This window comes from Equus quagga, chromosome 3, assembly GCF_021613505.1.
Source record: "Equus quagga isolate Etosha38 chromosome 3, UCLA_HA_Equagga_1.0, whole genome shotgun sequence".
NCBI lineage: Eukaryota > Metazoa > Chordata > Mammalia > Perissodactyla > Equidae > Equus > Equus quagga.
In genome coordinates, this window is record NC_060269.1 from 77,292,606 (window position 1) to 77,318,606 (window position 26,001).

Genomic DNA, 26,001 nt, shown 5'->3' on the forward strand with positions numbered 1-26,001 from the left:
AGCCAGATAAAAAGGATACATAGCGTTAAAAGGAATGAAATTAAAAATGACAGTACATTTCTTGTTGGAACTACTGCAAGTCAGAAGACAGCAGTGTGACATCTTTAAAGTATTGAAAGAAAACAATTGTCAACCTATAGTTCTATAGCACGCTAAAATATCTTTCAGAAATGAAAATGAAATAAAGAGCTTTTCTACAAACTTCAAATTGTCAAATAAGTCAGTCACAGAGATGTAATGTATAGCATGGTGACTATAGTTAATAATAAGTGTATTGCATATTTGAAAGTTGCTAAGAGAGTAAATCTGAAAGTTCTCATCACAGGAAAAGTCTGTAATTCTGTATGGTGGTGGATGTTAACTGGACTTATTGTGCTGATCATTTCACAATACATACAAATATTGATCATTATGTTGTACACCTGACATTGATATAATGTTGTATGTCACTTTACCTCAATAAAAAAATGAAGGCCTTTTCAAGTATACAAAAGCTGAAATATTCAGCCCTAAGAGACCTGCAGTATAAGAAATGTTAAAGGAAGTCCTCTAGGCAGAGAAAAATGTTGCCAGATGGAATCTGGATCTATATAAAGCAATGCTGAGTATCAAATATGATAATTATGTGGGTAAATAGAAAAGGCTTTTGTTGGATTTCTCATTTCATTGAAAGCAGAACATTCTATGTGTTTTTGATTTGCTGACAACTTACCTTCACAGAAGGTAGTGGAAGCTATGAGAGGAACTCCTTTTCTGAGATTAATTTTGACTAAATGCTATTTTACAGTTTAGAATTCTCAAAGAAGAGTTTCTGGACATCGTTAGACATATACATGGAACTTATTAAATCCATATTTCAAAATGATCAGCAGAAAACAAGAAATGTTGCTAAGCCCAGAGACTCTAAGAGGGAAATTTGCCTAAAAGGATTGACAGGAACACACTCATGAGTAAAATTCTGACAATGAAGTTTTGCTACACATTAAACATTTTAGAGCTCAGATTTTAAAAGGACATTTTACTGTGTGTACATATTTATTATTCATTCTTTCTCATTCCTGAAGAATTTCAGGGAACTTAAAAGAATATGCAATGGAAAAGTAAAAGTACCTAAAAATTAGGCTGGAAAATATAGATAAAATAGGCAGATATTCTATAAATAATATAAACAGAAGTTAAACATTGGGGATGTTTGAACATAGTTGTCAAATCATAAAAGGACGTGTACAAAACATTAAAAAAAATGGTGTTTATCCTTTAGTAGATACTCAGGAAATGATAATTGGATAAATGAATACAAGAGAGAGGCTTGGGACTGTAGTCCAGGACTGTAATCGGACTGTAATCCAGGCACCTTACAGAGAAGAACCATGTATTGTAAAAAATACTAAAGAAAGTTAAAATGACTTCGTATAAGTTTGGTTTGGCAAAATAATTGCTAGGATGATATAGGAACTCTGTAGGCGGGGTAGGTGGTATAGGGATGGTAGAGACACTGAGTTGGATTTATCTTTTCTATCCGAGAAAATTGTTTTCAACCCAGAAAGGGTGGAACACACATGGTTTATAGGAAATTGTATCCTAAGATGCTTATCATGGTAATGTAAGAATACCCTAGTGGTTTAAAAAATTGCTTTTAATGAAATGCTTCACAAATTTGTGTGTTTTCTTTGTGCAGGATGCCACTCTCTGTGTTGTTCCGGTTGTAATTTATGTGCTGCTCAAGCGAGTACCTTAGTGCTTTAAATTAGTTAAAAACGTCAGGTGTAGCTGAAGTGCCTCTCATTGTAATGAAAGAACAGCTGTAAAATTATCCTCAGTAATCTTTCAGAGATGTTGCAGATTTGTCAGCATAACAGAAGAATGGAAGTGAATAAAGGTTTTTCTTATTTAAACAAAAATTGTTAAAATTATACAAAGTGAAAAATTCTTGCAAATTTTAAATTGTTGTTTGTCAGTAAAGTTTCAGGATAGAAAATCAACATTCCAAAACCAGTAGTGTTTTTATATACTACAACAAACTATCTGAAAAAGAAATTAAGAATAAAATCCTAAAATTCATATGAAACCACAAAAGACCCCCAAAAGCCAAAGCAATCTTAAGCAAAAATAACCAAGCTGGAGAAATCACACTACCTGATTTCAAAATTTACTACAAACTTATTGTAATAAAAACAACATTATACTAGCATAAAAACAGACATATAGTCCAATGGAACAGAATCACTTTAGGTAGTATGGACATTTTCACAATATTAACTCTTCCAATTCATGAACATGGTACAGCTTGACATTTATTTGTAGCTTCTTCAATTTCTTTCATCAATGTTCTATAGTTTTCAGTATACAGATCTTTCACTTTCTTAGTTAAACTTATTACTCTGTATTTTTTATGCTACTGTAAATGAGATTGTATTCTTGGATGTTCACATGCAGAAGAATGAAATTGGACTTTTACTGCATACCATATTAAAGAAATCAACTCAAGATGGATTAGAGACTTAAAACTGTACAACTACTAAAAGAAAACATAGAGAAGAAGCTTCTTGAGATTGGTCTGGGCAATAATTTTTTATATCTAACCTCAAGAGCATAGGCAACAAAAGCAAAAATAGACGCATTGGATTGCATCAAACTAAAAAGCTTCTGCACAGTAAGCAGTCGACAGAGTGAATGGTAGAAAATATTTGCAAATCATGCATCTGATAAGGGGTTATTAAATATTAAAATATATAAGGAACTCAATTCAATAACAAGAAAATGAATGATCCAATTAAAAATGAGCAAAGGATCTGAATACACATTTCTCAATAGAAGGCATACAAATGGCCAACAGGTATGTGAGAAAATGCTCAACATCACTAATCACCAGGGAAATGCAAAGCAACACCAGAATGAGATATCACCTCATACCTATCAGAATAGCTATTCTCAAAAAGACAAGAGATAACAAGTGTTGGTGGGGATGTGGAGAAAAAGGAACCCTTGTACGCGGTTGTTAGCAATGTAAATTGGTACAGCCACTGTGGAAAACAGTGTGGAGGTTCCTCAAAAGATTAAAAATAGAACTACCGTCTGATCCAGCAATCTGAGTTCTGATTATATATCCAAAGGAAATGAAGTTAGTACCTCTAAGAGACATCTGCAGTGCCATGTTTATTGCAGCACTATTCACGATAGCTGAGAGATGGAATCAACCTGTGTGTCCACAGACAGATGAATGTATAAAGAACATGTCGTGTGTGTGTGTGTGTGTGTGTGTATGCACATATACAGTGAAATGCTATTCAGCCTTAAAAAAGAGTGAAATCCTGCCATTTGCTACAACAGGGATCAACCTGAAGAACATTATGCTAAATCAAATAAGCCAGATGCAGGAAGACAAATACTGTATTTTCTCATTTATATGTGAAATCTAAAAAAAATCGAACACATGGAAGCAGAGAGTAGAATTGTGGTTGCCAGGGGCTGGGGTGGGTAAGAAAAAGGGGGAGATGTTGGTCAAAGATTACAAAGTTTCAATTATGCAGGATGAATAAGTTCTGGAGATCTAGTGTATAGTGTGGTGACTACAGTTAATAATATCGTATTGTATACTTGAAATTTGCTGAGAGAGTACATCTTAAATGTTCTCACCACACACAAAAAATGAGAACCATTTAAGGTTATGGACATGTTAATTAGCTTGATTGTGGTAATAATTTCACAATGTACATGTATAAAATCATCATGTTGGATACTGCAAATATATACAATTTTTATTCGTCAATTTTACCTCAATAAAGGTGGGGGAAAAAAAGAATATCATGGATACATTTAAAAAATAATTGTTGTTAGTTTTATTACCAAAGAATTTAGCATGTATTCATTAATTTTGTGTTATCTTAAAGGCCTTTTGAGATTTTGATATTTCATGAAATCTGATTCTAAATTATGCAATCGATTTCCCTTACTGATGTGAAATTTAGCGGGTGTGTTGTTCATGTAGATTTCAGTGTAGTTTTAACAGGTAGCTGTATTCATATGGATGTGTGAAAATGTGTATTGGATTATAGTTCAGTTAATTTGATTTATAACTGGTTGATTAACTATGACAGTATTATTTTCAGCCTAAAGAGAAGTCTATGGCAATATTATGTAGCTTTGTTCTTACCTCTGTCTTATTCAACATTTCTACCACTTCCTTGGATGAAATAAAGAACTTTTGGTTATGAAATCATATAATACTTGAGAGAATATCTGATAATTAAAACTAACGAGAAATTCAATAGGGATAAAAGCAAACTTTATCTTTTGTCTACTTTGTTGTAATAATAGCCCTTTTAAAATCTGATATAACTTAATTCTATAGAGGGCAGAGCTCACTTAAGCTGGTAGATTCCTGAGGGATTTTATTGATACATGATATTTCAGTGCCATGGGTATCAGAAAAGACCCTGCCCAAACCTGACTCAGAGAAACAGGGTTTGACAAAGATCTTCGAAGTCATATTTCCATATAGGTGTCCAGTTTCTAGTCTCTCTCAATGCAGTATAATATGAAGGATGGCATAGGAGATAGAAATAATATTATCAGAACTTATAACCTAATTATAGGCTTGCTTCTCATTCCTCAAATTTCTTTCCTTTGTCTTGAGATTTCTCCTTCCTGTTTATTCTTGCCAGCTCTTAGTATTTCATGGTCTTCGGCATCAACTAATGCATACTGAAGAATCATGGGTTCTCGTCCATGTCTAACATTATTATGTTAACATTATTAAATAATTTGAATGTAAGATTAGATGAATTCCATATGTCACCTAATGGAGATAGTTGGAAAGCTGGAGTTATTCCCTGGAAGACTTTGTTCACTAGATAAACCTAGCAGGCTAGAAAGCTGAGCATTATTTAATCTGGAAGAAGCTATAATCTATATAGGAAACCTAGAATTTCCCAAATTTTGATGAATGCATTCTAATACAAGTAAACAATGGCCCAAGAGTCTGAGGGAGAAATAGTTTACAGCAATATATGGGTAAAATTTAAGGAGTGAGTTAAGGCTACAGTAAAGCTGAGAAAAATGCAATTGTGTCTACATGGTTAGAAGTAGTGTCTCTCTGAAACATGTCATATCATGGCACTGTCTTTTAAGAAACTCCCTTTGCCTAAAACGCTGTGCCTTCTATCAGATATTGGAAGAAGTTTAAGGCTAAGAACAACACCTTTTTCATAATCTGGTGTCTGCCTAGTTCTTTAAGCTCCTCTCTCATTACTGCCGTAATTTCCCTTTCCTCAAACTTTCTCAGCTCTGAACTTGAGGTCATCCATTCCCTAAGGAAGAAGTCTAAGTACAATATCCTTTATGATGTCTGTCTGGCTCTCCAGCCTCACATCACTGCTGCCATAGTTTCCCTTCATTCTTGCTTCTCACTCTCTTAGCTTTAACTGTATTTGAAGTTCCTTAAATACATACAATACATCATGTCATTGAGTAATTGTTGTCATGCATTGGGAGGACAGGAGACTCAGTGTTCTTTTGTCCCTTCAGGAACTGAGGCTCATTAATGATCCTTCTGCAGGTTCGTCTATAGGAACCTTGTTACAACTTCTACTTCCTCTAGATAGTCTGATTGGACTGTCTTCTCAGTGCTCTGCCTCTCAGTGTAAACCGACCTGGAGGTTTGAGCTGAGGGCCTTATTAAACCAATCAACACAAGCTTATGGCCCTTAATGGAAATTCTGTGTTCTTTGGGAATAATTGTAATCCCAGATTCCCATCATGAATGGGGTTCAAAGGGTTACCTGAAGCTGCATTCTCAGGATAGGCCACACTCAGCCAGTTAGTGTAGTGCCTGCAAACCGGGACATCTAAGGGCAGCCCAGACCTGTTATTTGCTTAAACCTTGGGTGGCTGAACAGCACTTGTCCCTCTGAGAAGTTGGAGGATACCTCTGCTTGGAGGTTCCATAACTAGTTAGCATGCCTGAGTCTTGTTTGTTATCAGAACTAGCCCGACAAATGGCTCTACCAACTAAGAATGGCCACATTCTACCACCTATGGAACAGAGAAAGAGCTATCAACCTGTCAGTCTTGTCCATGCCAGGCCAAGCGAGGTCTCCTGTGTTGAGTCAAATTAAGTAACTAAACGTGACATTTTTGTTAATCGTTCAATTACTAATTAACAGGGAATCCCCCTTTTTAAGCCTCCAGTAATTTCTTCACTGCCTTTTCAGCCACCATTAACAAATTGTTTTCTCTCAAGCATTTGCTAAAATCTTTTTCATGATATGGGGCAGAATATATGTCCAATACTCCTAGAAAGTTTCTATTCATTCTTCAAAACATTGTTCGTATGTCACCTTCCTTGGAAATCTTTCATTGATCACGTTTTCTCCATGCTCTCACCCCACTACCCCTCCTCTCTTCTAACACTATATTTTGTATATCCTCAGTGATTGCATGTATCACACTATATTTGATTATGTATCTGTGTCCCCTCGTAGATGTTAGCCCATAGGTGCAAGGAAATTTATTTTTTTTTCATTTTGATAATGTCAGCATCTAGAATACCCCTATTCTATTTTGAGTGGACTCTAGAGTTGTGTAGCTACAATGAGAGAACTTGTTAGCCATACCTACCTGGAGAATTTTGTTTTGTTTTTATTTTTGAGGAGGATCAGCCCTGAGCTAACATCTACTGCCTAGCCTCCTCTTTTTGCCAAGGAAGACTGGCCCTGAGCTAACATCTGTGCCCATCTTCCTCTACTTTATATGTGAGACGCCTACCACAGCATGGCTTGCCAAGCAGTGCCATGTCTGCACCTGGGATCCAAACTGGCGAACCCCGGCCCTCTGAAGCGGAACGTGCACACTTAACTGGTGCACCACTGGGCCGGCCTCTGTTTTGTTTTCTTTTTGCTTTTAGATGCCACAATTTAAAAGGAATCTAGACAAATTGGAATGTGTTCAGGGAAGGGTTATCAGAATGGTAAAGGCACACAAGTTAAAACCATGTCACATAAAGAACATTTGACAGAAATGAAGACATTTAATATAAAGGACTTGGGACTTAGGGAGAATAAACCAGACAACTGGTTTTACAACTGAAAGTTTTCTAATATGCAAACGAGTTCTGTGTCATAAGACGTACAGTCAAGACCAATAGGTGACTATAGAGTTTCAGATTTCAATTCAGTGGAATTAAGTACTAGATTTCAGTTTAGTACAGTTTTAAGATAAATAGTGTGATTTTAAGATGAGAACAAACAGTAGTAACAATGAAAACAAAATAAAACAAACTAGAAAAAAGTATGCTTAAAAATTTGAAGATGGGAATTGTTATGTAACGACTTTGAAATTTGATGTCCTGAATTACTGATGCATTAACTCTTTTATGTCTTATTATACATAAAATTTATGTTTATGGGATTAATTTTTATATTTTTAGACATCAATTTTTTTCAGGTTTCTAATTTTTATTGAAACATTTTTTCAGAGATTTGTTTTCCATGTAAACATTCTTAAAGTAGTTGTTTCCTGTGTAAAAATCTACTTTTCTTTTTCCTTATTAGGAGGCAATTCTCCATGTTTTGTGTTTCTGCACATCTTTGTTTAGGCCTGTCTTTTCAAGGATGATTGCATAGCAAATAGCTTTGGAAGACAGAGAGAGTGTCTTCCTCTCAAGCAGAGGGCAGACGAGCTTGCTTCTCATTGTAAAAGATTCAGGTTCTCTAAACTTGTGATTTTTCTCCTGAAACAAAGCCTACTGCATGTACAGGACCCATTTTGCCCCATCTGCCTTGTCCTCATTAGGACCTGAGAGCAAGAAGGACTGAGGCAAGCATGCTGATGCTCCTGCTTTTTGTTACGGCATGGTTCCAAGGTCTTTTGTCTCTGATCAGGAGTGTCCTGTCTTCTGCCAGCATCAGTGAAACTGTGCCAGGTGAACTTGTTAGCTTGAAGTAGGTAAAACGCTCAGACCCATCATGGTTCTTACATCTATATATCCTTCACTTGTAGACATTTTCCTTTTATTATGTTTTGCTCCCACAGGCCCCCGTAGTGCATCTAACAGTCTCCTCAAGACAGTTCTCTGGTTTCTGTCACTTTATTTTCTGTTAAGTTCGCCAGTTTATTATTGAGATGCTAAAATAAGAACAAGTTTAACATGCCTATACACACTCTAAAACATCTTAATTTTTCTAGATTGCTAGGTTTTCTAGATTTCTAGATTTTTATTTTGTTTCTTTCTGTCAACCTTTGACATGTATCTTTTCTTTAACTTTTATAGTTCATACAATATAAGTATATATATATTTTCAATGTGGTAAAACATATAATATTAAATTTATCTTAACCATGTTTAAGTTCTGATGTAAACATATTTTAAATAAATCATGAATGTTGGTAGTTTTTAGAATGTTCTTGTTGTATTTTGTTTAAAAGTACTAGAAGTTCATTATTCTGAGTAACCTGGCATTTACATAAAAAGAATTACTAAAATTTAAGTTGCCAGAAATCTTTTTAAAAGCCCTCATTATGAATAGTCTTTATTGTCCACTGCAGACATTGAGACAGTATCACTCAGAGATTGTGAGTGTGATCTCTGGTGTCAGAGTGCCTGAGAATATTATCCTGCTCGGGCACTGACCTTGTGTAAATTATTTGAATTCTTTATACCTTAATAAAACGGAGATCATGATAGTATGTACCTCAAAGCATTATTGTGAATACTAAATGAATCAATATATGTGAAATACTTTAAATAATTTCTGGAACATAGTAAGGACTCAATAAGTTTTGTTATTGTTATTAACAATTAAAAACTGCCTGTAGTTATAACTCAGACTCTGGTAGTTTACATAAAATTTGACAAACTATAGTCAAGAGTGAAAGATACGCCCTAAATACATCTGAGTTTGAAAAATTCAGTCTGGTAAACTTTGTATTTAGCTGCAATATTAATCCACTTACATTTAATGGATTACTGATATATTTGTGTGTATATAAACCATATTATTTAATAGATTCTATAGGCCCACTTGTTTTAGCATTTTTTCTTACTTCACCTTCTCTTTTGAATTAATCAAATATTTTATATTATTCCATTTCATCTACCTCTATTGCATTTTTAGTTATACATGGTTTTACTATTCTTTTAGTGGTTGCCATCAAAATTACAATATGCATCCTTTACTTTCTGCAGTCCAATAAAAGGTTTACTTTTACTACTTTCCCAGTAGTGCTAAGAACATTTTAGCTCTGTTTTTCTATCTCCTATTTTTGTTTAATTATTGTCATACATTTTAAGTTTACATATATTTACAGCACTTTGAATATTATTGTTTTGTGCAGTCGGTATTTATTCGTATTTACTCAGACATTTATCCTTTCTATTGTGCTTCATTTCCTTCTGCATTTCTCTATTTCCATATGAAATCATTTTTCTTCTGCCTGAAAAACTCCCTTTAGTCTTTATCCTGGTCCAGGTCTGTTGATGATCAATTACTGTAGGTTTTGTCTGAAAATGTCTTTATTTTGTTCTTTTTAAATTTCGGGGGGATATAGATTTTTAGGTTGGCAGTTATTTTCTTTCAGCACTGTAAAGGTGTCATTCCATTGTTTTAGCCTTCTGTCATTTCTTTTGAGATTCGTTTCCTCTTTGAAAGCAATTGTATGTTTTTTTTGTCTTTGTCTTTGGTATGTCAAAGTTGTGACTTTCTTTATATTTATTTGCCTGAAGTTTGCAGAACCTTTAAATCTTTGGGTTGATATCTTTTATCAGTTTTACATAATTCTTGACTATTAAATACTCATATATTTTTTCTGTCACATTTTTTTCCTGCTTATCTCTCTGGAACTCTACTAAATTTATGTTACACTTATTCACCATGCCTCAAACATCTCTTATAACCCCTCTGTATTATGTCTCTTTTCTCTTTGTGCTTCAGATTAGATATTTTCTACAGAGCTGTCTTTCAATTCACTAATCTTTCTTTCAGCTGTGTTTCAAATGCTATTAAATTGATCTCTGGAATTCTTAATTTCAGATATTCTAATTTTCAGTTCTGGAATGCCTATTTAATTCTTTCTTAAAGATTTCACTTCTCAGAAGGAATTCTCTGTGTTTTCAAGTATTCTTTTCAATATTTCCTTTCTGTTCTCCTGAACACATTAATCACAGTTATTTTAAAGTCCTGCCTATTAACTCCAATATCTGGATTACCTATCAGTCTGTTGTTATTTTCTATTATTTTTTTTATCTTGATTTTGATCATGCACGTCTGTCTTTGGCATGTCCCATAATTTATTTTATTTTATTTTATTGGGGTCATAATAGTCTATAACATTGTGAAATTTAAGTTACTTTATTATTTGTCAGTCACCATATATATGTGCCCCTTTATGCAGCTCCCAAGCCCCTTCCCCTCTAGTAACAACTAATCTGTTCTCGTTGTCCACGTGTTTGTTTATCTTCCACATATGTATGAAATCATATGGTGTTTGTCTTTCTCTGTCTGGGTTATTTCGCTTAACATCATACCCCCAAGGTCCATCTATGTTGTTACAAATGGGATGATTTGGGCTGAGTAGTATTCCATTGTATATATATACACCATAACTTCTTTATCCATTCATCTGTTGATGGGCACTTGGGTTGCTTCTATGTCTTGACTATTGTGAATAAGGCTGCAATGAACATAGCAGTGCATAAGTCTCTTTGAATTGTTGATTTCAAGTTGTTTGGATAAGTACTGAGTAATGGGATAGCTGGGTTGTATGGTATTTCTACTTTTAATTTTTTGAGAGCTCTCTATGCTGTTATCCATAGTGGCTACACCAGTTTGCATTCCTACCAGCAGTGTATGAGAGTTCCCTTTTCTCCACATCCTCTCCAACATGTGTTGTTTTTTGTCTTGGGAATTATAGGCTTTCTAATGGATGTAAGATGATATCTCATTGTAGTTTTGATTTGCATTTCTGCAATGATTAGTCATGTTGAACATCTTTCATGTACTTTTTGGTCATCTGTATATCTTCTTTGGAAAAATGTCTGTTCATATCCTGTGCCCAGTTTTTGATTGGGTTGTTTATTTTTTTGTTGTTGAGTTGTGTGAGTTCTTTTTATATTTTGGAGATTAAGCCCTTGTCAGATATATGTTTTGCAAATATTTTCTCCCAGTTGGTGGATTGTCTTTTCATTTTTGTTCCTGGTTCCCTTGGCCTTGCAGAAGCTCTTTAGTCTGATGTAGGCCCATTTGTTTATTTTTTCTCTTGTTTCCCTTGCGATGCCCCAGAATTTTAATAGGATGCCAGATATTGTGCATGATATAGGGACTCTAAATGTTGTTGTCTTATTCCAATCATGGATTGTGGTGATTACAGTTTTTCTAGGGCTTAGTTTATCTCTGGTTTGTTCATTTTCTTTTTTTTCTTCTTCTTCTCCCCAAATCCCCCCAGTACGTAGTTGTATGTTCTAGTTGTGGTTTCTTCTAGTTGTGCTATGTGGGATGCTGCCTCAGCATAGCTTGATGAGCGGTGCCGTGTCTGTGCCCAGGATTTGAACTGGTGAAACCCCGGGCCACCAAAGTGGAGCGCGCAAACTTAACCACTCAGCCATGGGGCTGGTCCTGTTCATTTTCTTTAATGTAGTCCTCTAGGGATTTCAACTATGAGCCCTGATGTGTTCAAGACCCCTTTCTCTGTCAGGTTCTGAACTCTAAATCTTTAATGCCTCTGTGTTTCAGAGTTTTGGCTTAGATTTTTAGCATCGCCCTGCCCCTCATTCCCTTGCAAACCTCTTGATGGGGAAACAGAGTTTTGTTTTCAGGCTCCTCAAATCTTCACTTTTGTCTTTCTGGTCCAACAAGACCACAATAAACCTGTTTCTTAGTTCTTTAACAGCAGCTCTCTGCCAAGTCTAACCCCAGATTCTTTCTCTATTGCTTGTTATCAGCAAATGCCCCCAGGGAGAAAGCGCCTGTAGATTGACAGCTCACCTTTCAGAGGTTCTGCCCTCTTCAGAATCTTAGCCCCCTTGTCTATGCTGACAACTCACAGAGTTGGAAGCAGCTACAACTCTATGAGGGCTTCAAAAATTGGGTTTTGTTATATTTTGTCTGGATTTATTTTTAATTATTTTGGTAAAAATGTGGTCTATAAACTACTCATTTCCTCAAAAGCCAAAGTCATCCAATGAGTAATTCATTTCTTGAGCTTAAAACTTCTAACCCTAAACAGTAAAAATTAAAAAATGCTTCATGTCATAATTTCTAATACCACATACATGATAATAATAAAGTTATTATAAAAGGAAATATTTTAAGCTTCAATATAAAAATCACATGAAATAATAATGCTGGCTCAGATAATCTATATTTGAAAGCTTTCACATTTCTACAAGATATGAAGTGTGGTTTTTCTGTTTTTGAAGGTGATAGAATCTTTTTTCTTTTTTTTTTGAGTGACTGGTGGGGATAATATCATGAGGAAAAGCGTGGAGAAGCACCAACTTCAGCATATAGGGTAGAGAGGCACATAGTTCCAAAGATGCACCTAGTTCCCAAGATGTGAGAGGCGGATGTTTTAGTAGACTAATGTTCCTCAAAATGAACAAATAAAGAGATCCGTAATTATTCTACTAGGTATCAAATTCTGAAGTACTAAATATGAATATCAAATTTGGAAATAAAACACAGTGAAGTGTGTAAAACTGGGAAAATAAATCCTCATCCTTTTTGTATATACGAAGAATGTTACTGCTGGTTATACAAATTATTAAATGAATACAAATGGCTAAATTGTATGACAAATCAAAGAGTATAATAACTTAAGGGTTAGTTAATTGCTAATTAAATTTTCAGATTACTAGCTACCTCTAGCCTATTAATTTACATGTTCAATGCATATAAGGAGTTATGATATTTAAGAGACTATGGATCATTTTGCTTAGAAAATTTATTAATCCAAGATTCCACATAATTTGAATAGTTATTGTTAATAGATTTTTATGTCACGCATTAATAATTAAATATTAGCAAATAATGCTATATAATTGGCCAAATATATATTATTGAGATTACAACTTGCTGGTTATGAAACAGTAAAAGAATTGAGGTATGAATTTGACATTAGATTATAGCTAGTAACTTGCCTGTAATATGTTTAAATAATGTATGCAGATCCATCTTACTTTCTAGAGGCTCACATAATCAACTCTTTTTGCATTTTAATATCTCATTGACTTAAACTCTCTTACTTCTATATCCCATTTAAAAATTTTCTCTTTTATGAATATATGTCTATCTCTATTAAATGACAGAACAATATTGATGAGCTTCATTGCAAACTTATTATTTATTGGATCACTTGTATTGACAAAAATAAATGATATACTCCTTTTTTTAAATGTGCCTTTTGGAATTCACAGGTCAGTGGAATTTCTGATGAACCACGTAACTTGACTAACCGATGTGCTGCTTTCTTGTCAAGAACGGAAAGAATTATTAAACTATCAGATATGGTAAGAAGACTCCTCTATAATCAAACTTATTTCTAATCTAGGAATCTTGGAGGAGACTGCCTAACTTAAACATTGTATTAGGACCAGAGAGAGGTACCTGGTAGCCTGCTGTAACATCTTTGGCTTGTATGGTACTTCCATATTTTTAAAGTTCAACAAAATTTTTGAAGCTAAACAGAAGTCCAGCATTGGTCTGTGGGAGAATATTACAAGGAACATTTCCTTTAGGGTCAGAGAGCATTCATTCTTAGGACATACAGGAAAACTGAACTTGTGTTGTGTATGAATTGGAAGCTTTACTTTAGGGTCAACTGAATTTACCTGTAAGTGTAACGTTTTTCCCTTTTCAGTCTGAATCTATCTTGAAACCTAAGACTCTTCAGCAGTTTGTTAATCTGTGTTTTAAACTGTGTTGATATGAATTTTTCTAACTTAATTTCCATTTTTTTATAAATAGCTAATATTGAATAGATTGAAACAAGTAAAGCAGATGAAACTTAAAAATGAATATTTGACTATTTTATTCAGATTAAATTTACTAAAAGATTAAAGTGAAAGTCATAGTTAAAAAGTTAGACTTGTGTATACAGATATTGTTAAAATAAATATTTATAGAAATTGGACTGTCATTATAAATCATTAATAACAAAGTACCAGAACAGCATCATCAACCAGGTTTTAAAATGTAGCCAATCAACCAGAGAAGTAGCATTCCTTGATGAAATAAAATTCTACCAGGCACCCAATCCAAGAGTTGGTTTATAATGTTTTCAATGGTGAAATAACTAGTACAAGATTAGGATGAACTAATTTAAAGAAAGTACAAATTTCTTACTTTACTAATTTACTTTACTAGTTTGGTGAGAGCAATTCAAGAATGGACTTCTTTTTTTCTGAGACCTTAACTGACTGACTCTAACAGAGGGGGGCCAAAATTAGCATCAGGTTCTATGAGATTTTTTGTAGCTATGCGTTCAAAAGACAGTTTAAAATCATCTAGCAGTGTTCTTTACATGTAAGAGAGTCTCAAAATTGTTAAATAAATGTGTTGTTTTAATAGATGTTTTCTTCACCTTGAGGAATTTTAGGGTTGTGTTGTGTCTCTCAAGTGAGTCATGGTACACACCTTGGGATCCACCGTGAAGTATATCATAAGTAATTTATTACTAATATAAAACTGTGAAGCTTAATAATATTTGGCATGGATTCATAGTTATTTCCATCACAATATTATAGCTACTAGGGAAAAAACAAGGCAGATCTCTGAAGGTACCTGTAGGAATGCATATGTAAATGTGACACTTTATGTTTGTAGTGAAAAAAGATGGAGATCTGCTCCACAGGAAGATGAGTTGCTCTACCGATTGCTTTTACTTAATTTACATTTTTCTCTTTTAATTTTGTCTCTCACTGGATCTGGAAACTCCTTTTTAGAATTGTCTTCTTTTGGCATGAAATACTTGCAATTAGAAGTGTTCGATGGGACTCGACTTGCCTAAGAAGCAAAAGAAGTTTAATCACATAGAACACTTTGGGTTTTGAATCTCTTCTGCAAATGAGATTACCCTTTAACATGTGCGTGTATAACATGTATCTAAGGATATATCTAAATTGTTGAGCTCAAGCTTATGAAATAATGGAATTAATTTTATCATTTTCACTTCAAATAAAAGTACTAGAAAATTTACCTCTTACATATTTAAAATTTATGTATATTGATATGCTGCAATCTTGAAGGAGAGAGTATAGTTTAATTTTCAACATTTACATAAGTTTCGCATAAAATATTAAAAACCCCAGATTTCTGGTTTCATATGAAAGAGCATACATATACATTTCCCTTCCTTTACAAGAACCTAGTGAAATAATTTTTAAAAATCCAAAACTACAACATAAGCTTTAGTTAAATATAAAAAGACAAAGAGATTGAAAATATGATAAGTGGAAGCTAGACACAAGCCAAACACTTTTTTGTTAGGCATTCCAGAAGCAGAATGCTGAAATCATAGTTGGGAGTATTTGCTGTATATAAAAAATAGTAAGTTATCCTGAGCTGCATAAAGATATAAGTGTTCAATTAGAAGAGCTCAACAAAATACCAAGGAGGGTGAATTTTAAAGAGCATAATTCTTTTCACATTCTTTTGCATTTTCAGAAGGCTAGAAATAAAAATTCCCTTGAAGCTTCCATAGAGAAAAATAACTGGGTCACCTACAAAGGGAGGAGAAACATCCTGATAACAATGCTTTTTCAGCAGCATTTGCAACATGTCAGCGCTAGGAGCTGATGGATGATAATTTTGGATATGAAATACTGCCTCTACCCCAAATTTCAATTAAATGAAGCAAAGAAATAATTTTATGACACTCAAGAGCTCAGAAAGTTTGGTACCTCATCTTCCTCATATGTGAAGATGCTCCAGCAAAATAAAAAAGGAAAACAAGAAGGTGACTCAAACAGAGAGAAGAATAGAAACTGAGCATTTCGCGGATGAAGTAAAGTGAAAACACATTAATGAAGAAGGCATTTTTAGCTCACGCGTGGGACATTCTTCAAGAGTCAGAGGTTTCGTGACAGAATTTAATTTACTTCTCTATGTATTTGGCCACACTAATAAGTTCAACAGAAAATAATCATGGTATTCTAAGTTCTCTTTTAATATTGATTGCTTTTAAATCAATCTGTACAAATTGCAGAGGACTTAATTATAATATTATAAATATAAATATTAGAAGCCTTAATATCAATGAAATAATAAAATCAAGAGATGAAAGTTTGGGAGGCAGTAAAATGTGCCAAATTTCTTATTTCATACTGCAGAGTTAAAAGAAGTCAAAAGTTGACAAATTACAGTATAAGTATGATGTGAAGATATTATTTTAAAATAAAAATAAAATAGTACCTGTGAGTTAGTGGGTGTGCATTTGGAATGGGATTGTGATGTACTGGAACTTGGACTGACCCATTCTCTGCAAACAACCAAAATTCTAGATAAAATAGGAACAAAACATGTTCATGAATGCTTTCGAGACTTAGAAAGGAATAAGGAGTACACAGGCTAAACGCTAAATCAAGGAGGAACCCAGAGTCACGTGCAGAGCACTGAGGGTCACTTTCACTCTGAGGACATTTGCCAAACCAGATGACATTGAGTTTTAATTTTTATAGCCTCAGAGGCCTCCAGGGAATGAAACAAAGCCTAGACTCTGTCACAGTGGGTCGTCTCAAAGAAGATTCATGAATACAGTTAAAACTCCAAAGGGCAACCTGTGTAGGTTAGGAGTGAAGTGCAAATCAATTTACCCTTCTTCCCATCAGAGGATTTAAAGGCAGATTGTCTGTGTTGAACTTTTTGGTTTTGAATGTATTAGGGGAGTCGCCCCTGGAAATCTGTTACATTTCACCTTCATTTAATGAGGTGAATTGTTAAAAAACACAAAACACCTGTCTGTCATAGATATTAATGAAATTAATTTTATTAATAAAAATGAAGGCTAATGCTTATATAGTGCTTGTTCTATGCCAGGCACCATTCCAAATGTGTATTCATTTGAGTACTATAATTATGGTCATCTTTAAAAGTGAAGAAACTGAGGCACAGAGTTTCAAGTTTAAATGGCAGGGTCAGAATTCAAACCAAGGCAGTCCAGCAACAGAGTCCACTCTCTTAAGGGTCTTTTTGTGTTGCTGTCCTCTGACTTGAGGAATTAGGCTCGACTAAAATAAATATGACAGTATAATAAATCATTTTTAGGATTTAAAATGAAAGGGATATGACTGTAAATATCTCAGACGTTATTATAAGGTATAAATGCAACCTCTATTTAGCAGAAACTGATAGAAGATTCAGCATCATAAATAATATTGAAGTTAATAATTTTTCTCTAGTTATTGAGAGACTAAAAACTAACTAATGACTAGCAATTTAGTGGGAAAGTCACTGAAAGAATTTGATATACTTTCTTAGGTCAGTTCATGTCTCAGAAAAGGGCATCATTTGGCTAGTGGCAATTGGTATCAAAAAATATCACAAAACGTTATACTAACATTTTCTAAAAATTAACGAATGACGAAATTTTTAGGATTATTTGGCAAACAGTTTGCCCTACTACCTCTATCCTTGATAAACAGTTTTATAATACATAGAGTTGAGAGTGAAGGGAATTTTAAAAGTAAATTTTGATTTATATGTTTATTTGTGTATTAATTTTTATTAAGTTGAGTTGTTAAATATTTTGAATATCATCCCTGAATAGGTTAAAGTTGAAGAGCAAAAGCTTTGGAAGCAGAGAAAGGTTTTTCTAATCTCTTCTTCACTTTCCAGATGAGTGAGCTTAGGCAACTTCTCTAAATCTCAGTTTCCTCAATTATTAAAAAGGGATATTAAACTAAATAGGGATAACCTGATAGGGTCATAGTGAGAACTAAGCATTTTATTGCTTGGAGCGCTTATTTCGTTGTGTTACTCCTTGTAAGCTAGAAGTAAATTAGCTATAAAGACTGTAAATGGCAGGGTTATGGCTCAGAGCTAAGTCAATCTCTATACCAAAGCTTATGCTCTCTTTTCATCATTCTATACTATTAGTGAAGAGCCTGTATTGAAATCTGATAATGTCTTTTTTCTTTTCACACTTCCTTGTGAGTGACATTCACCCTTTGTCTTGTATGGTATCGCTATGTCAGGAATGCAGAGACAGAAAGGAGAAAAGTTCAGCTTTTGACTTTGGAAACATCTTTGAAGCTTGTTTCAGAGACAATAGTTATGGGGGCCATGGCTTTATAATGGAGTTTTAAGAAGAATGAAAAGTGTTTTCTAATTTCCACTTTCCTTTAAATATTTTATAACTAGAGGTTGGGTAAGAGGTCCAAATTTTGTACTAATTAGCTATTTCAGAATAATAAACAGATTCAAAATCTTAGTAGCGTACAACAAAAAGCATTTATTACTTACTTGCAAGTCTGCAGGTCACCTAGTGAAGTTTCCTTCAGCTGCCATTTGCTGGGGAAACTCGGATTTGTACTGCCATTTCACTGGGGTAACTTTTGGGGCCAGTGGGATAGCTGGGGTGTGTTCTAATGGTGATGGCAGAAACAAGAATATTACTATAAGAAAGAAAATAGGAAAATTGCAGGGTAAGGGAAGTTTCCTGCTACAGTGAATGAGAAGCCCTTCCTGAATTAAAAGGATGGAGAAGGTAGAGAAAGGTAGCAGAGCAAGGGAGTTGAGATTTGAGTGTGAGGCCTGGTGCATGCTCTCCCACATTGTGGGTGCACTCTGGTAAGGTTGGGGGTTGCATAATAGTGGTAGGATGAACAGAAACTTGGGTTAAGAAATCCCAGAGATGATGAAGTCTGAATTCCACTTTAGGCCTGAAAGCCTGGGAGGGTGCTAGAGTAAGACCCTCCTTCCCCTATACTGGGTGGCTGCTGCGGATAGAAAAGTTATAATGGTTTATTTAGGCAGAGAAGACCTATATAAGTCAAGGTCTAGTCAGGAGACAGCACTGCATTAGCTATTTTGAGATAATCTAAGGAATTGTGGTTGTTGGAGAACTGAAAAGGCAAAGAGGGAACACTGAAGTATCATAGAAGTAGTAACACGGGCAGTGCCACCACTCCTAGGCCTTGGGAAACAAAGGGAATCATTAAAACTTGAAAAGCTTGGAGAGACCTTTTGTCTCTTGGATTCAGACCTCTGAAGTGAGCAGCTCAGCTGGTGCTAGTGTCTTAGGAGCTCAAAAGAAATATTTCCTGTGCCTGGGACACAGACCCTTGGACCCTGAAGATAGTGAAAATATATTAGAAATGAATTTCAGCTGAACTATTTCATAGGGGTCAAAGTTATTCTGACTAAAAACTATATTCTATTGCCCTCAATCTTTCTTTCCTTGTAATTTCTCATTGAAATATTTATAGAAAGTTCTTAGATTTTTGCATAGTTTTTAGAGTTTATTTTGTTAGTTGGTTAGTTTCCTTGTTGATGTCTTATCATTCACCCAACCATTGGTGGAGGAGAGCACATTAAAATGAATTTTCTTACTGCAGGCCCATCAATGCAAGGATTTTAGGCAAATGATTTCTGACACACTGAAGAATGAATTGGTCACAGTGCAATTACATACTTCCTGTACTTCCATTACGTTTTAAAGTCTATAAATTTTTCATTTAATTGTCCAACTTCGTCAGTTCAGAAAATGGGTTTGATATGCAAACAGCAAGAGCAAGTGCTGCTGGATGCCATTTTCATCGAAGCAGAGAAAGCATAGTGAGAAATATTCAACTGCTGAGCAAGATGCACTGTGATAAACCAGATTCTAGCAGCCTGCTTTTTGGTTGCGTGTGATGGCTGTCAGTACTTTATACAGATTGTGGGAAGAATGCAATTCTGCAAGTGAGATTAGTTATTTTTAATTCCCCGCCATAACTCTCAGAAGTAAATAATAACTTCATGAAGAAGTGATTTTATCTTTACTCTTTAATAAAAAAAATTTTGCAGCTTCATGTGTTTTGAAAGTGAAATCTGTCCTAATTTTGAAGGGGCCATGTTTATTTAAAATGCAAAACAGCAAAATGACTGACGGTCTACATAGTCTCTGAGACTTAAATTATGCTACATTTGTGAAATGCGTCCCAATCTGATTTCTACATTTCGTATCAACCTGTCATTGTTTTGTAGCTTATGTGGGGATTAAAAGGGAGAAAATATGATAAAAGTGATAGGGAGATGATTAATCAAGACTTTAACTCCTTTATTTAAGTCCTTGCTGCCAATATGACTACATACGCAACCCTACGTATGGCATAATGATGACATTAGTATCATTAAAAGCTCTTTATAATAAATTCATGACTAATGGAACATGACATTTGGAGATTGATTTTAAATGTCTAATTATCTTACTTAGGACATACATATTCATGAGGAATAAACCTTGTTTCAGTATATTTAAATGTTTAGGAATTCATGTCTCTTTTCAAAATTACCTCCCCTGATGAAGAAAACTATAGCCTGAAATACAGGATTCATTTCCAGAATCGGATCTCACTGACGTGGTTAACACTGTCATCTTTTGACTGATTCAGAATATTAAGTTTTTGAGTATCTGGTCGCCATTATATCAAAAATATGTACTATTGGTCCTTCTGTTGGCATTTTTAGGGGCAAACAATAGTTCTATTGTATTATTAAAATGTCTAAAGGAAAAGGCATTTTTCTATCACATAAACTTAGAATGTAGTTACTGAGTAACATTATGTTAGTATCATCACAAGTACGCAGGGAACAAATATAGAAAACTCGAACAGGTTCATATAAGTTAAAATGACCTTGGTGGAAAAATAGACAAAGAGGGGAAAGGAAAAAGGCCAGAGATGTGAGGAGAAGTATAAAGAAGAGAGATAATGGGGAGAAGTACTCATGTTGTGATGTTTGAAACAGTACAGAGGGACATGAGAAAAAACTCATCAGAAACATGTTTGAAAAGTTCCAACTAGATTCAGTTGCTACTGCGGGAAAGAACTGCTGCTTCTTGAATGAAGAAGCAGATCCATGGGAAGAAATCTCTCCTTCCACTAGCCTTGCAAACGTCTTCTAGCATCTCCTGTTGGCCCGGCCCAAACTGTTGACAGAGCATGAATATGGTTTGCAGATTCCCAGGTTTGGAGCTGGGACAGGAGCTTAAAATTGGGTACGTTTTACCCCTTTGACTACTTAGCATCCATAGACATCTTTCTATTAGTATTTGAACTTTCACATAATATTTCAAACAAATCTATGTTTCTGTATAATATGATACAACCATCGTTTGTATAATGAAAGTTTTCTCACTCTTCAAAATGAGGAGACACAAGTTTCCAACAATGATTATCTTCATCTCTGGGCAAGTTTAGTCATAGTCCATCTAAATATTTCGTTATCTAAATACTGTTACAAGTTTTTAATTTACAATTGTTAATTGTTACTTGAATACTAAATCATATATTGTTAATTCCTTATAAAACTTTTAGAAAATAAAAGGGAGAAGAAGAGGGAAAATGAAAACAGTTAACGTGCGCACATGCGCACACACAAACAAACCCACACACACACAGAAATAGCTGCCACAGTCCTTATTTCTTAACTGGTCCAAGGCTGTAGATGATATTTCTGGCTTATTTCTTCTATCATCCTCTCCATGTTTCCTTTGCCCTCAACCAGGAGGTCAGCTGTTCAAGGGTTTTTGTCTGAAGGATGAATCCTCAGTGATCTTTCCTTTTTTTGGTTGATATAATTTCCCATCGATTCTTAGTATGGGAGATAGAAATATTAAGAGGAATCCTAGAGAACGTCCTGATAGAGTTTTTTCTGCCATCACTGTGTGGCAGCAACTCAGATTCCACCTGTTAATTGTCACAAGTCACCCCAGTCAGTAGAGTAACCTCTACTTTGTTTTAGTGGCACAAGTACCCAAAGTGCTAGTTGACAATCTTAACTTTCAATTCTGTAGAATCAGAGTTGTGTCTCTAAGTGGAAGCATTCCTCTCTTGGAATGCTTATAAACAAGTAGAGTCAAAGTTATGGGGAAAAGAGGCAAAAATTTTGTGAGTGTACTTACAAGGTGAAATAATGAGAAGAGGTACTTGATGTATAATATAATATGTGTGTTTGAACCATGTCCTTTCAAGGCCTTGTCTCTCAACTGGCACCGTGATTGAGTTTTCAGTAGGCCCTGCTGTTGTTCTTTTAGGTCAACTGCTTTTAAGAGAGGAGGGTGTGTGAGACCCAGTGAATTCTATGGGCACAAGCCATTGCTACATTTCTTTTGCGGTGAAATGTGTTCCTTGATCAGAAATAATGTTGTCTAGAATACCGTAACAATAAATAAGCCATTCTATAAGTCCAGGGAGGGCAGTGTTAGCAAAAGAATTATTGGCAGGGAAGACAAATGAGGTTCTTTCTTGTAATGACCATTTTTAGGTTTTGGAGTCAAGGTTATGCTGAGTTTCTTAAAAGAAAGTATGCTCTTTTGTCCCCTCTTCTCTCAAAGAGTTTATTTATTTATTTATTTTGCAAGACTGAGTTGTCCTTGCCTAAATGTTTATAAGATTTTACTGTTAGAGCTTGTGGACCTGAGATTTTATTTGTGGGAAGGTTTTTAAGAAAGGATTCAATTCCCTTATGTATTAACTGTGTGTTTCTGATGCTTTGGCATCTGGGGCCTTGTTGACCCTGGAGAGACTGCCCCTTCCAGGGTTAGCCTATTACTAGAGATAGCAAATGACTCTCCTGCAAATATGCTTTCCCTATGCAAACTAGCCCATCCAGAGCTCACGCCACCAACCACCTCCCTCTCCCTCACACTCAGGGCCAATATTCTCCTGCTCTAATCACCCGGGGCCAGGTACCAGACAACTAAAGACAGTCTCCCATGCCCCAGAGCCTGCTGAAATTATTTGAACTAGCCAATCCCAAGCCTGCACACCCTACATCACTTGTTCCTTCCTGTGGAAATCCCAGTAAAGGCTCTCACCCATATTTTCTGCTCACTTCTGTCTCCTGACCAACCATGGTGCCTTTCTGTATGGCCCCCTATGGTGTGACATGCTCCCTCCACTTGAGATGTGTGAGAACAACAAGCTCTCTTTTCAATGGCAATTATCTTCGGATCTATTGGCCTTTACATACCTAAATTATAATAAAACCTACATCTTAAACACCTTAATAGATATTGGCCTATTTATATTTTATATTTCTTCCATTGTCTACTTTTATTAATTCAACTTGTAGGGAAATATATCCATTTCTTATAAATTGTCAAATATATTTGCTTAAAGTTAATCACAATATTCCCTTTTTTTGTTTTGTCTGTGAGATCTATAGTGATGCCACTGCCTTTCCCTCTGATATTGGGAATGTGTGTTTTCCTTCTCTTACTCCCTCCCTTCCTTCCTTTCTTTTTCCTGTAATCAGTTTTACTAGGGGTTTATCAATATTTATAATTTTTTAAAAACTTTTGACTTTGTTGATTTCCTCTATTATGTTTTTATTTTCTCTTTCATTGATTATCTTTATAATTTCTTCCTTTGTGCTTTCCTTAGGTTTGATTTTTCTCCTTTTTTTAGTTTCTTGAAATGAAGCTAAGTCAATGATTTTCAGCTTCTCTTCTTTTTGATTGTATTTATTTTTGAAGCAGTAAGTTTCTTCATACACTGCTTTAGCTGTATTCCACACATTTTGTCATATTTAAAAATATTTTCTCTTAGTTCAAAACATTCTTTAATTCACATTTTTTCTTTTTTTAGAAGAGTACTGTTTAACTTCCACGATGTTAGCTGTTTTCTCTAATTATTTGTTATTATTTTCAAGCTTACTTCCATTATGGAAATAGAATACACTCAATTATTTCTTTATGGATTGGCATGTGGTCAATTTTTTGTGTGATGGGAAAGGAATGATCCATCATCACTTTGTGATATTTGTAGAGGTCTTTTTTTTTTAATGCATTGAAATATTTGTGATGATTCACGCTATTTCGTTTGCTGGCTCTCTCAATATCATGAGAATTCATCAGGAGCTGCAGATTTAACTTTATTTGGAGCATCCTCATTATCTCTGACAATTATTTTCAAGTGTTTTGAAATCTATTTTTATGAACCAATATTTGAATTTTTCTTTTTAGTAGGAAAGTTACTTTTTGATAGAAAAGATGCACTATTTTATAATAGGAGTTTAGTAATTTTTCTTTCTCGCTCCTCTAATAAGCCTTTTGTGAATATCATTGCTCAAGAATATCTTTTGTAAAATATTAATTTCACTTTGGACCACTCTGTCATACATTTATTTAAGAATATTGCAATAAAATTGGTTTTTACTTTCTTTATAGATGCATATCTTAACAGATTATTTCTTTCTTAAAGGTGGAGATTCTGTCTTCATTGTTGCTCTTCCTGGTTTAGTATCATGCTAGCTACATAGTAGGTCCTCAGCATGTACTTTTACATTTAAGGAAGAATGCAAATCACAGGCTCCTCTTTCTTCCCATGAGCATTACCTACTACAAAGGAAGAATAGATGTAATTATGAAATATTTAATGAGCCTAAAAAAGAGATGAGATCCTTGTCAAATTGATATGTAATCTAAAAGAAACACTTGATATTGTCTACATGAAAGTTTAGAGAGTGGGTTTGTCTTTTATGTTGTACCTCGCACCTAGTCCAGTTGTGGTGTTTTTGCGCCTAGGGTTTCTGAGATCCGAGGCTGTTTGAGGTTATTTCTATCCTCTGTATTAGTATAGCTTGTTAGATGTATCTTTACCTGAATATGAATATACTTTTAAAATCTTAAACTTATTTTATTTATTTTAAAATGCTGCCATGTATATTATTTTAACTTTTCATCATTATGCTTTTTATTTTTCTTAGCCAGTTAAGTCTTGCTCTTACATAAAAATGGAAAAAATATGAAAGTCATTAATTGTTTCCCAGTGTTGGATGTGTGTTCACATTTTCTCAATTTGTTCTCCTATTTCCAAAATCCTTTCTTGACTTAACCCTTTGTTTTCCTGGTGACCTGTCCTATCTATACTTTCTTTAGGTTAGGTCAGGGTGCTATTTCTTTTTTAGAATGATGGTGAGCCACCATTACAGTGGTTCTAATTGGGGTTCAGAGAATCCTCAGATTAGTTGTGTTTGCCTTAAAAGTAATTTCTAGAAATACAGGATGAGCATTTAACTTGAGATAAGAATTTGCTCTCAGATAAAGATTACTCTGAAAACAACTCTATAGAGGGAGGTGTTCTTGCTTGTTAGTATCAAGTATTGTGTATATCCAGTCCAGATAAAGCATTTTAAAGAACTGGTTGTCTTGCATGTGTAGGTCTGGATCTTACAACTGTTATAAATCTTGAAGATTTTATTTTTAGTATTTGTTCTAAGAGTATAGTTATGATTTGAGCTTAAACATCCTCAAGATTTGCAATTATAATTTTGTTATTTTTAATTAAGATAAGCACTCAAAATCAGGAAGCAAACTAAAAATATTATTCTAAATGCTAAAATTTTTCAACTCGCTCATTTAAATTTGCTTATTGAATTTAAAATACTCACACTTAAATTTCAAAATTAGCATGAGATTGTACAGAAAAATTTGGGTTTTGTGTATGCACTAAAAATTTTAAAGTTACCCATTAATTCTGTCTGAAATTTGTTACATTTAAAAACGTGATGATGCCCCTATATTGAATGAGGATTTTTATTATGTAATTCCTAATGTGTCCATGTATGGTCTAAAATTAATGACATTTTGGAATATTAAACACTTGGAATTACCTGTTATCATGCACTGTAATGTTAATTGAGAGTTTAAAGCTATGTTCCTGTCAGTACACCATCAAGAAGTAGAAGCTCTTCTATAGTTCAAGGAGACTGTAGGTCATTAATGTCTACAACCCATCCTCTTTCTTGACCTTAGACATATGTCCAACTGCCTATCTGATATCTCCACTTGGATTTCTAATTAGTA

General features: G+C 34.4%; 1 protein-coding gene across 1 annotated transcript in view; it reads left to right on the top strand.

Moving 5' to 3' along the window:
* The window catches only part of STPG2 (sperm tail PG-rich repeat containing 2), a 298,151-nt gene that overhangs the window by 135,925 nt on the left and 136,225 nt on the right, over positions 1–26,001 (top strand). Inside the window, exon 8 of the mRNA XM_046655746.1 lies at positions 13,391–13,501. Within this exon, the coding sequence (XP_046511702.1) occupies positions 13,391–13,501 (111 nt within the window). The remainder of the gene's footprint in view (positions 1–13,390; positions 13,502–26,001) is intronic.